General features: G+C 44.5%; 1 protein-coding gene across 1 annotated transcript; it reads right to left on the bottom strand.

Moving 5' to 3' along the window:
- Window positions 1–1,534: 1,534 nt before the first annotated feature.
- Window positions 1,535–8,782, bottom strand: CKB (creatine kinase B). Its single transcript, XM_069734718.1, has 8 exons — window positions 8,683–8,782; window positions 7,281–7,485; window positions 5,591–5,745; window positions 4,935–5,067; window positions 3,207–3,378; window positions 2,632–2,755; window positions 2,343–2,532; window positions 1,535–1,920 (listed from the first exon to the last, which is right to left on the bottom strand). The coding sequence occupies exons 2-8, from the start codon at window positions 7,471–7,473 to the stop codon at window positions 1,742–1,744; spliced, it is 1,146 nt and encodes a 381-aa protein (XP_069590819.1). The 5' UTR covers window positions 7,474–7,485; window positions 8,683–8,782; the 3' UTR covers window positions 1,535–1,741.
- Window positions 8,783–13,557: the final 4,775 nt, after the last annotated feature.

Below are 13,557 nucleotides of genomic sequence, written 5' to 3'. Positions count from 1 at the left end.
ATTCATAGCAGTGTTCGTTGACAAAATCGTGGTGAGCCTTCTCCATAGATGAGAAGCCCCCCACATAAATGGTCTCAGGAGGCTTTACTGGTGGTAGACCCAGGACTCATGGTAGCGCTCACCTTTTATTCTGAGGCCAATCTTCCATATGTCCCAGACAGTCTGAAGGGGCTTCAGAGACAGAACTCTGCAGTAAATACAGAAATTCTGACTGCAGTGGATGGTGGTAAGGTACTTTCTCTAATCCATTCTCCTAAATTATGATCAGTAGTGTGGATATGTCGGTTTCAATTTTGTATTTTAATTAGGGCACACTTTTTCCAGGGGGGGGGGGGGGGGGGGAGGGAGTAATTCTGTATTTTCATTTTTTTTCCCCCAAAATGAGAATGTTTCCCTAATTGTATGCATCAAAGTGAATTCCAAGACAGCAGGAGAACGTGTGGGAAAGGGGGAGAGAACACTGCATGTACCCTTCGGGTAGCTACACTGGGCTGGCGGTGCTCCCAGAAACCCATAGAAAAGGAGCGTTTCCTATTCCAAAGAGACAGATTTCTCTGCAGAGATAGACATTAGCCAAACATCTTATCTAGGGTCATCGATTTTGCGCACACACATTAGGGAGTGTTACATCCCAAGTGTGCAGACCTTGCACCGCATTACGCAATTTAGACTTGTTATTGTGCACAGCTCACTCGACAAGGTAGGTGGCTTACAGGCGCGCATTTAGTGTGCCAAAAGCAAACAAGTGGTGTAAAGAGTTATTAGGTCTAGGAATGTGTGCCAAGGTGATCATACTGCATGCACCACTGATCACACGTGGCACGTCCTCAGACTGCACAAGTCAGGCTTACTCTATCAGGCAGATTAGTGGAGTCTGCCCCAATGTCATGGCGCTATTATTACAGGACATTTCAGTTACCAACTATGCAGCTCCAGATTAGGGAGACATTATTGGGCTTCCAATAATTCTTTTGTCAGGGTCCATGAGCCTCACTATGTTTAGAGTTGGAGGATTCTCTGGCACCACTTTTACATCGGGCTGATGACTTGTCTTCATATACCTGCCTGGAACCAAGCACAATAGGCAGCTATGATCTCTGCAATCCTGGCAGATTAGGTCATCAGCAGTGCCAACTTCCAATGCAGACATGAGCAGTGGTGGACAACAGTACAAGTGGCATATCTTGGCCATTAAAGTCACCCCTTATGTAGGAGGTTGTTCACGATTCATGTGCATTGATCTCGGCAAGCCTTATACCTATACAACAGCCCAAGTTCCTGCAACAAAATTTGCCATGTGTGAATACATGTACCCTGCCTAAAAATTGAGATTGCACTAGTGGCAGCCCCGATCCTGCTCTGTGCAGTGCAGATTAGTATAAAGAGGGTCCGGCTATTATGGATCTTCTCGTTTTCAGATCTGGAGCAGTGAATCTCCCCCCTCCAACTGAACAGACGTTAGCTGTAGTGACCACTTTTTTTTTGGCACATCATCTTAGTCTATTCACGATGGATGAAAATTACAGATACTGTATCAAGGCAAGACCAATGTTTATTTCTAGTTTGTTTTTTCAGTAACATTGCAGCCATCAAGAAAAAAAAAAAAATAAAAAAACTCTAAAGAAAACCCATGAACAGATGGAAGACATTTCTACACTGTTACTAAGCAGGAGTTGGGTCCCAAGATCTCAGTGCCGCTATTGATCCAATAAATTAGAAAGCATGGCCTTTAAAAGTGCATTCATTTTTGTGCTGGGATGAGGTCATCGATGGATTTGCCTTTCTCCAGACGCTTTTCCATCTCGACAAGCAGCTTCACACCATCGACTACCATCTGAACCAGTTCCACCTCGGAGAAGCCAAGGCGATCAGCGTTTGAAACATCAAAGACTCCACCAACTGCTGCAGTGTCTACACCCCCTGGTGGGAAGAACAGAACAGCAAGGGTTAAAGAGGACAAGAGTGAAGCACTGCAGCATCTTTACTGGGAAGCCCCTCTCTCCCCCGAATAATCCAAAAATTAAGTTGAGTGATGGCCATTAGTATCTAGAAAAATCAGAGCCTTGGCTACTGAAGGACAGACATCTACATGATTGAGCTCTGCAATGTAGATTTCAGATACCTGTCAGAGTCTGATACTGGCAATCATGAACCCTACTGGCACGCCAAATGCAGCATATAGTGGTGGTCTTTGAAAGCCAATGGAAGGTGCCAAGTCAGAAACCTCCATTATGTAGCTTTGGAATAGGGGACAAGCAGTAGGCTTTAGGTGCAACATGAATGCGCAGCCGAGACACACGATGAGCGGCTTGATCTATGAGCAATGACTAACGGCCTGTTACCTGTTCCTCTCTTTTGAAGTCTCAGCCTCTTCAAGATTTCACCAAACTTTTCATTTTTGCTCAGATTTGGCAATTTAATATGGACTCCGGCACGGAGACCAGTACCGAGGTTGGAGGGGCAGGTCAAGATATAACCGAGGTGCTGATTCCACATGAATTGGTAACCCTTGTTCTTAAATAACGACTCAATCTGAAATTAGGAAAAAAAAAAAATTTAAACACACACACGTCCAACTGATTAATAGACAGTGTCACACACATCTCAACTACAGGATGACCATTCACTTACAGTTGTCAGACCATCACAGAACCTCTTGAAGACCTCCTTCATGTTGCCACCCTTCTGCATGGAGATCACACGGAGATGATCCTCCTCGTTGATCCAGACAAGAAAGGTCTTGTTGTCATTGTGCCTTTTGATAAGAACACATTAATATTGAGATCAGGTCAACAGCACCTCAGTTTTATGACCTGCACACATTAACGCTGTGATGCCAGTGAGCGAGCAAAGTTTTAGAGATTGCAGAATATGCATTGGGCACATCAGAAGCGCAACAGGTGGGAGCAGAGGGGCAGGCACCCTGGGGAATAGGTTTAAGGATGACCATTTGTGGCATCACTGGTAATTGGGGCAGTACACCAGGCTTAAGGACAGGGGCCACAAGATTCGAGAGAATTGCACTTTGGTGTCAACATGAAACCAATACAGTTGGAATCCCTGGGTGCTGGCAGTCTTGAGTATTACAGGGGTATTGCTAAGGGTCGGGGTTGCACATTGCCCCACATGGCAGCCATCCATTGTGGATTGAGCAAGTTCCTGTATTAGTAGTGCTAGCAACTGCCCAATTTATACCCTTTACCTACCAGATGCCTCTGGCATCAGGCCAATCTCGGGCCATTCCAGAGGCCAGAAGCAGAGGAGATACAGGTTTGTCGAAGAGGAAGTGATCGTCTATAAGCTGCTGCTGCTCTTCTTCAGTCATGCTTTTGAGGGCATAGTACGTTCCTTTCAAGTCACCATCCAGGCTGGAGAGAGCTGAGGGAAAAAAAAAAAAAAAAAAGTTCATACAGGAGTCACTCCACCAGAACTATAAATATGAGTGTGGGGAGTCACCCCCTTCTCTGGTCTTGTAGTCACAGAACAGCCATTCACAGGGCACCATGATCTCATTTAGTCCCTCCACCCCACAAGGATACAAGCGCTCATTCAGCCATGCTACAAAACATGGGCGACTGTCTAAACATGGCTGTTGGCCAAAATACTTTGCCGTTTGCTCTCCTGACAGATGCAGGTGAAATCCACAACAGACACCCAACTTGAAGATCCTGGACACCATGCAAAATGTGCCAGGCCCCCCCCTTACCTGCCATGTGTAGCACTGTTATGTGGCCAACTATTAACACCACTCCTGTCCTCTGTAGGAATATAGTGGATTTTGAAGGAATGACCTTTACAAACCAGATAAAGTATGGAAGGCATGGATGTATTAAGTTTGCTCCAATCGAGCATATGAACTGAGGTTGTCCTATTTATTGGGGTAGAAGGGAGTGGGGATGTTGTTGCTTTACAAAAAAAAAAAAAAATGAATCTTCCTTCATTTTTCATGCAGTTTGCAGCGTAATCAAAGTGCCAGATTTTTCCCAGTAATGCAGGCTGGATGTGAGCCGTGTCCAATGCGTGGCTTTTATGTCTCAGTACATGTTTATTGCTCTACCGTCCATGTACAGCCCATTTTCTCTGTCCTCCCTGAGGCTGTAGGTGCTTTTACCCCTCCCAGTATGTAACACCAAGAGGAGAGGTGTGAAGCAGTCAGAGCCATGACAGATTTTTTTTTTAACCAGCTTTGCAGCCAGTTATGAAAAAGACTGCCTCAGTAGCAACAGACGGCAGGATAATTTTCCTTGAAGGCAATTGAGCGATTTTGCTGTCAAAAGTGAAAGGGGTGTCCAGAACCTTAAAGCATCCGAGTGCCGACAAATCAGTTTGCTCGCATTTATTAAATGAAATGTGCGGGCGATATTAATGTTTTGATCATCCCATCATAGGGCTTGGCACAATTTCCTTGTGCCCAGTCTTCAGCAATCTGTTTTCCAGATTGGTGTAGTGCTCTGACCCTCCGCTTGCTAATGGTGTAATATGAACATAAGTTACACACTTTTCCCCAAACCAAGGGCCAGGATTTTAAAGAAGAATGCACCATATCTGGCTATATGTTCTACTCATTCTAAAGTCAGATGGAAAGATTATTCCCCCTCCTCTCTGCCCATGAGCCAAGATGCACTTTACTCCGTTTCCATATACAGCCAGGTATTTAATAGGGTTTGCTTGTAGGAACGTGCGTCCTTAAAAGGTCCGAGGCTCAGAACACCCAGAGTCTGAATCCCTGAACACAATGAAACCGAGTAGCCCGAGTAGTGCCGGATCCGCCATCAATACAACACTCCAGCATCGCTTACATCCACGACCTGCTTACAGATTCTGTTCATGGAAACTTTAGTCATTGAGCACAGAAGGAGGGATGCTTGGGGGAGGTAGGAGAATGTCTAATTAAAGTGAGGCTCATTATCATTAATTCACAAGAGAAAGATTACCTTCAATGGAGAGCTTCTCTATGGCTCGTCTTTCCCCACGGCTGCAGTGAGGTGGGAGGCAGAATCCCCGGACGCTCCTGCCAGTTCTGACACGTGAGCTGAGAACGTAGTTTGGGTCCAGGTCATCACCACCCTGATAAAATTAAGCAATATTCAGTTTTACATTATTAAACCTACACAGTTTCTATAGTTTGCACACACCAGCATCACATGTTTATGCCCCCTTAGTTTTGCTGCCAGTCTGCCCACCAGGCAATCAGTAGACAACCACTCTTGTATGGTTTCTCCCTACATTTGTTTGAACCATCTCTGAGCAGTTTAATTACCAAACATCCCAGTGATCTATATAAAAAAAAAAAAAAAAATATATATATATATATATATATATATATATATCACACATACACACACACACGTGTTCAGTTTCCCTACAGCACCTCCAGAGGAGAAGCTAGGTATAACATGGGGTTCATTCAGGTTAGTGAGCTGTCTAATGCAGAGACGATCCTCTAAAGACAGAGGCTCTGTTCTCTGGGGGATATTTGGCAAGTTTTAAAAATTGGAGTTTCCGCAAAAAAAAATAAAATTAATACAACTCTGTGTGCACATACCCAAATAGATCATACACTAGATGCAAACAAAATTATAATAGTTACCTTCAGATTGTCAGAATTCAGGTCTGTTTTGTGCATGTCTGTTGGCTTGTAGCCCCCGTGTCTGTCCTCAATGATGGGGTCAAGAAGCTCCTTGAACACATCATAACACTCTTCATCCCCAGCAACACATCCCACGGTCATAATAAATGGGTGGCCTACACAAATACGAGAGGTCTTAGCATTTACAGATTAAGTGTTAAGGATAAGACCACCAATAAAACAGGATGGAAACTTCTGGAAGAGGGCGTCTGAGGAGAATCTAAACCCATCAGTCGTGTGGAAAAGGACAAGCTTGCCAGTAAGCCTAACCCAATATTAGAGAAAGACATTACTACTTATAAATCCTTTATCACTGAAAACCTTAGTAGAAGTTTGTAGAATTATTTTGCATAGAGTGTTCAGTTTTGATGTCAGATTATAAACCCCATATTTGCTTTTTTTGTAAGGTCAGGAAAGCCTAGAATTTGACCAGTTGCTAGGCTACTTGGCTTAAAAGTTTACTTTTTAGACTGAATTATCCACACAAGTGTCAGAAACCATCCAACATGGAGAGATGACCATTCATGGGACAGATGGGTTGATGGCTGACCACCATCGCTTGTGTGAAAACCTGATAAACCATAACCCCAGAGAGCCATTATTACACATTGGCTGCCATATTAGTTCAGACTGGCCATAGACACTCAATGAACGATCCACAGCTAGATATTTGCTGGACTATGGGACCAACTTCTTTCCAGAGGATGATGGTCTGTCAAAACAGGTCTTTGCTAAACTTCACCGAATGACAGTCAGGTTGGTCGACTCTAGACTAGTGCATGGCCACATTAGAGATGCCCATAGATGCGGATCCAATTTGTCATCAAAACAACTGGTAAAACTTGACAATCATTTTAGACAACCGATAATCTGAAGTGTTGTGCGTGATGCATCATCCCTATGACGACATTTTGAAATATTCCCAAAAAGATCATTCATTGCCTGGTGTCATTGAATATATATGACCAGGATGAGCAACTAAAACGTAATGACTGGGCGCACTAAAATAGTTATGCTACCCATTCTATAAAATAAGTGTGGTATCCATTTAGTTTAAACTGCAGACAATGAAGGCTACTACATGCTATTAATTTATCAAGTCAGTGATAAAGATCTGCACTTTAATGAAAAATAAAATGGTGAAAAAAACAAAACTCAAGTTGATGACACAATATTACTATAGGGGGTAGTACAGATGTGTGCTTCGCTTTAATAAACCACCTCTGTATCCCAGATTATATTCCATTGATAAACGTGACCTAGTTGTGTACAACCACCTTTCCGGTAGAGTAATGTAGACCCATTGTGTACACTAGGTGGAGGTGGCCATCTGGAGTCAACGGAAAGACTTTTGATGCGTCATACCTTAACATTGCTAGGTAAGCTGCCCAAATAATGGCTGCCTCCCCCAAGTGGAGGTCACCAGTGAAATTTGGAGTCATGCTGAAAAGGACATGAGGATTACAAGGATTGTCCACCCCAGTTTGAACAAGTATGTACAAGTTAATGACTGTCCCTATTCTTTACAGAAGTTTTGCTAATGGTTTCTAAATTTTACAAGAAAATTTTCAAGTGCTGAACAGCCTGGAAAGATGGTATTGAGCAATTCCAGTAATGAGAATGAACAGATGGCAGAGTGGAGGAGACTTACCTGGGTTATCAACCCCAGTCTGAATGACGTCATCCACAGTAAATCCACTTGGCGTTTGCTTGTCCCTCAGGTTGTTATACATCTCTATATCCAACACCTTAGCCATATGATTGTTGTGTTGGCTCAAGTCCGGGAACTCATCCTCAACGCAGTACTTCAATTTCAGCTGGTTGTGGGAGTTGCCGAAAGGCATGATTGCACTTTACTGCAAGATTATAGGGAACAAAGGGTAAAGAAAAACTTTTATAAGTCTGCATACGACCTTTACAGTCACCTTGAATTAAGGCAACTGGAAGCCATTTTTTTTTTTTTTTTTTTTATCAAGTATCGACAATAAGGTCAAATTTGCTCTATGCACCACAATCCCCAACAACGGCAATGATTCCACTTGAGCCAAACCTTATGGAACCACGAGTCCAGATATTGTACATCATATTCAGGGAAAGCTGGGTAACAAGATGGCTGCCTTCATAGCTTGCTGGATGACAAGTCTGTCCAGGCTGTAATCGAAGCCTGGCCACCCAACATTCAGGGGGCTTATGAAAGTGTTGCAGTTGGTATTGGTTACTTTTATTTTAGGGGGTATAAATAAGTTGCATTTAACAGTTTAGAGTCTATACTATTAATTATACTGCTACAGGTCTTAGTAAATGATGCTGCCGGACAGTGCAATGAATGGGTCATGTTACTTTAGAGGACGTGTCTATTGCAAATACAGTGAGATACTCCAAGTACATAGAAAGGCAGCATAGCCCTGACTGACATACACCCTCTTCTATTCCATTAGCTGGCAGAAATCCTTAGAAGATGGAAAGCTACCGCAATAATCCGTCACCCCAAATATGCCTGGCCCTGAGCCCACTGGCTGCACCACAAGCACAAGTAGTACCAGTAGGGGGCAGCCTCCATTAACTCTTTCACACAATCCAGTATAGACCATTCTCTTGCAGGCTCCCTCCCTCCTCATCAGCAGCACATTCCTGCAGGAGATCTGCAGCAATGTGCTAAGGCTCAGCATTGGATAGCAGCAACGCCCCAGTCTGCAAAAAAGGGACACATCCCAAGGACATGCGCCTATACACAGATCCCCTTTTGTGAGCCCCCCCCCCCCCCCCCCCCCCAAGAACTTCCCCATCACAGGCTGCATAATGATGGGCAGACCACCCTAATCCAAGCACATCATGGGGTCCCTGCTTAGGATGCAAGCTGCTGCTGACTTAGTGGATGATGAATCCTCAGATCTCAGTCTGGGAAGGAGCAAGAAAGGATCTGAAACCATCTGAGTGCAACGCCCTGGAGCAGTGATACATTGTATCCAGACAGCAGGAGACATAAACACATTGTATCCTGTGCAGGAGGAAGGAAGCTGCAGGGGGCGGCAGGGAAGCTGCAGGCTACTTACCAGGGATTTCTGTTTACTGGAGGCAAAGCACTAAGGACCCTGAATGACTTCAGGACCAACAACTCCCCAGACCTGAAGGGATGTGTGTGACAGAGGGCTCCCATCCCCTTTATATACCAATGCCAGGACAGGCAGCCATTGGCTGATATTTATATTCCATTCATTGGATTGGTAGGCTGGCAGGCAGGGGGAGGGGTCAGCCAGGGCTTCCAATCAATGCTCTTCCATCTTATCAGAGCTGGGGCTAATGACAGAGCAATGGCAGCAGTGCAAGCAGTGCCTGCATTCACAGGATCTCCGTGGACACAACGTTTGGCCTGTTTCCCCGCTTAGCACGTATTTTGTAGAAATTGTTTTTATTGTGCAGGGAAATGTCATAAAGAGATGGCAATGTTACTAACATCAGGTGTCTAAGGCTACTTTCACACTAGCGTCATCTGGCGGCGGTCAAAATGCGTCGGCGCGACGTATCGATGGATGCGTCAAAAATAGTGAAAAACGGATGCAACGCACACAGTATTTCGACGGATCTGTCGCAAATCCGCCAGACTGTTCCGTTGAAACACTGCATCCGTTGTGTCCATTTTTACCATACGTTTCATCCGTTTTTACGACGGATCCGTTTTTTAAGCCTAAAAATGGGAGTCTCCCAAATGTGATTGGCTACTGGGAAATAGGGAAAACTATACACTGACAGTTTTTACAGCCCATCTTTGAAAGGGTTTAGAGAAAGTGGCAGAGATGGAAGGTGTACTTGTGAGGATTGCGAACGTGGTTACCGATGTGATTTTTGAGACCAATCGGCTGGATATTATAGTTCGGGAGAAGGAGGAAGCAGCAAGACGGAGGATTCTTCTGCAGCGATGTCGCCGACTATGGATTCATCCCATAAATGAACTGCAGATGACCCGGGGCGTCTATTCTACTCTCTACATGGAGTAGCGGCAGAACACAATTTTTTTAATTATGTCCGGATGAGGCAGGAGCATTTTGATTTGTTGCTGGAACAAGTTGTGGATGTCATCAGAAGGCAGGACACACGCATGAGGTTTTCCATCGCATCGGCGGAGCGGCTGATGGTGACACTGCGGTAAGCCTTTTTTTTAATTTTATATCATTGCTCATATTTAATATCATGTACACATGTTTTAACCCAGTGTTCCCCAAGTCCGGTCCTCAAGAGCCACCAACAGGTCACGTTTTCAGTATTTCTTTAGTATGGCCCAGGTGATAATTGCATCACCTGCACAGGCAATAATTCCATCACCTGGGCAATGCTAAGGAAATTCTGAAAACATGACCTGTTGGTGGCTCTTGAGGACCGGACTTGGGGAACAAAGTTTTAGCCTATAGAAAACAATATCAGCAGTGAACATGCTGCAGAAAGTACTGCGCTGAAACATTGCGTTGCATTTTCTGCAGCATGTTAATTTTGTTATTGTTTGTGGCCATTCCAGTGTTTTACACCAGCTCCATAATAGGAATGCACAGATGTTAAAATGCTGGTTTTAATGTGCATCACAACAGAACTAAAATGTCCTCTGTGCCATTTTTTGAAAATAAAAAAAAAATTAAAAATGTAATATTTGTGGAAATTGCTTAAAAATATTATGTTGGTCTTTGCAATTTTTACTAACATTTTTCTTTGTTTTTCACAGCTTCCTTGCTACGGGTGAATCCCTAACTTCACTCCATTAGGCTAGGTTCACATTGCGTTCATTGACTACGTTAAACGGACTACGTTACACTGCGGCATAACGCGGTGTAACGTAGTCCGTTAACGCCGCCATTGAATGCAATGGCGAATGCATCGCTAGCGCACGCCCACAATGGGCGTGTGCTAGCGATGTGCCATCATTTGAGTGACGGACCAGAGACGCGGGCTGCAGCGTTTCCGGGTCCGTCACTGCTAGTGCAGATAGAGCTAGCAGATGCTCCATCTGCGCTAGCGTGATGTAGCGCAGGCACTTGCGCTAGCAGCAGCCCGTTAGCGTATGTGCTGAACGGGCTGCTGCTAATGTGAACCTAGCCTTACCAGTTGCGCCTTGGAATATCTACAATTTCCGGAATAGTGAAAGAGACCTGTCGGGCTATATGGGATACCTTGCACCAGGAGTACATTCCACAACCGACAATAGACATCTGGCTGACAAGTGCAGAACTTTTTGAGAAACTGTGCCATTTCCCAAATTGCTTGGGTGCTGTAGATGGGAAACACATCCGTATTGCAAAACTGGCAGGATCTGGCTCAGAGTACTACAACTATAAGAAGTACTTTTCAATAGTACTGATGGCCATAGCAGATGCCAACTGCAAATTCCTGGCTGTGGACATTGGAGCCTATGGCCGGTCCAACGACTCCCAAGTATTAAAAAACCTCTCCGATGGGCCGTTGTTTGTATGGAGACAGCTATGATTTTCCACCAGCCAGACCACTCCCGGGAACGCCATATGTATGTGTTGGTGATGAGGCTTTCCAGTTATCGCCACACCTACTAAAACCGTATGCAAGCAGAGACTTGACCACAACACAAAGCGTATTCAATTACCGCTTAACTCGAGCCAGACGAGCGGTGGAGTGTGCATTTGGCATTCTAACTGCAAAGTGGCACATGCTGCTAACGGTCATAAGATTGCACACACAAACAGTAGACGAGGTTGTGAAGGCCTGTGTGGTGCTACATAACTATGTACTTTCCAAGGAGCCTGTTTCCATCGATGATGAGGACTCTGAGACCACCTTGTGGGATTACCGCAGCAGCTCTGTTTGCTCCACAGGTTCTGTTACCAGAATGAGGGACCACTTTGCAGAGTATTTTGTGTCACCTGTAGGCAGAGTGCCATGGCAAGACAGCATAGTGTGAGATGTTTATTTCTTGTCTTGGTGATTTCTGTTTCTGTAGAAAGTGGTTTTATTGACACCAAGTTTTATTAATTAGTTTCCAAAAGTGAATTGTATTCTTGGTAATAAACCAAATATGTTATACCTTTCAACGTGTGGTGTGTAATTTTTTTTTTACTCTTTGTTTGTTACCATACCAGCTTATACCTAAATGAATGCACTGAAACAAATAATTGACTTTAAACCAAAATTAATTTTATTTAAAATTTGTTGTGATTTTTTTCTCAAAACATTAATCCTTTTTTTTTCATAAAACTTTGTGTTCAACCTTTTTTCTTTCTAATTTTTTTTTAAAAAGATTAAATACATATTAAACAATTTTTTTTAACATACCAAAACAAAAAAAAAAAATCACAGGTTGGTAAAGTGTGGGGTGGAGATACTAGCGGAGGGGCTGGAAGGTTGGGGTGTAGTGGAAGGGGGTGAAAAAACAGGAGGCTGAGCAGGGGAGGGTGGTGTTAGGGTAGGTGGAATACTAAAACGGGGAAGGAAAGCTTGACAAGGAAGAAAACATTGGGGAAGACATTGTGATTTGGGGCCGGGATGGGTTTTGGGACTGGGTTTGGTATTGGGACTGGGTTTGGAACTCTGCCTGGGGTTGGAAAGTTGTAGTGGCTGTGTGGGGAGGTATGGGATTTTGGGTTTCGGACATGACCTGCACTAGAGCACCATGGCATGCATTACCTGCATCTGCTGGTCAAGAGTCAGCTTTTCCATGCTCCTGAGCATGGATTGAAAAAAAAAAAAAGGTTTGGTGGAGCTTGACTTGCACCTGCATGCAGCCTATCCAAGGGACTGCTGTGTTCACTGATGCGTGTTTGCACCATGTTGAACCCAACAGTCACTTGCTCTCCCAAAATTTTGAAAGAGCTTTGGAAGGATGCATTCAGATGCAAGAACTCAGGAACATAGCTCCTTTCCTGACCCCTCTGTCGCTGCCCCACGAACCTAATGGTGGTCTAGAGGTGGCAGGATCAGAGGGTTGGAGTAAAGGGAATGCTAATGCGTCACCAGCAGCTTCAAGTAACGAAGGCTGCAATGATGCTCCAGTGCTGGCAGCGACGGAAGTAGATGGGGCAGAGGTACCTGAAGGGGCAGAGGTACCTGAAGGGGCAGAGGTACCTGAAGGGTCAGAGGTGTGGGGCCTACCGACGTGGCCCTCAGTGGCGGACTCCTGAGAGATCGCTCCAGAGGGGTCCAAGGTCGATGCAGGTGCCCGATGGCTGCAGACGGTGCTGTGAAATAGGAAAAAAAACAATATATTGATATGAAAAAGCCCTAACTGAAACCAAAAAAGTTAGACAGGTAAACATGGTGATTTATTCAATGGGCTGTTGAATACTTACGTTCTACTCAGCATGGTTTCCCTGAGGAAGGACAGGGCAGGGCCATATTTGTAACGGGTCCTTCTCCTTCCTGCTGAGCCACTCGGGGCCTGCATCTCCTGGTTAAACTCCCTCCTGAAGCGATCCCTGAGTGACCCCCACCGATTGCAAACCCTTTCACCTGTAAAGACAAGAATAAAAAAAAAAAAACCAATTGGATAACTACAACGCATTCCAACCTGCTCCAGAAATTACTGAAATTTGACTACTTACGTTCTAGAGTCTGCTGCCTTGAATTTGCTGATGACATTATGACAGACTTCCAACCAGAACCGACGTGTGACAAACTTGTCTGCATGCCTGTGGTCAGTCATATTCCACAGTGGCTCCCGCTCGCGGACCTCCTCGATGAGAAGATCCACATCGAGTCCTGGTTCGTCATCTGAGTCAGGAGCACGCTGTGAAACCTGTGAAAAGAGAAAAAAAAAATTAGTACACAAACTAAAAAGTACCAAGCCCCAAAAAAAAAAAAATCACTGCTGGCCGACCACGGCGGCGATAATGACGCCGACTCTGGGAGCTGCTGGGAGGAACTTCATGTGCAGCAGACTTTAAAAAAATTAAAAAGAATTATGTTTGATATAGGCA

The sequence above is a fragment of the Ranitomeya imitator genome, chromosome 1 (genome assembly GCF_032444005.1).
Source record: "Ranitomeya imitator isolate aRanImi1 chromosome 1, aRanImi1.pri, whole genome shotgun sequence".
Taxonomy (NCBI): domain Eukaryota; kingdom Metazoa; phylum Chordata; class Amphibia; order Anura; family Dendrobatidae; genus Ranitomeya; species Ranitomeya imitator.
Note: the sequence above shows the minus strand (reverse complement) of the source record. Positions and strands in the feature narration are given on the sequence as shown.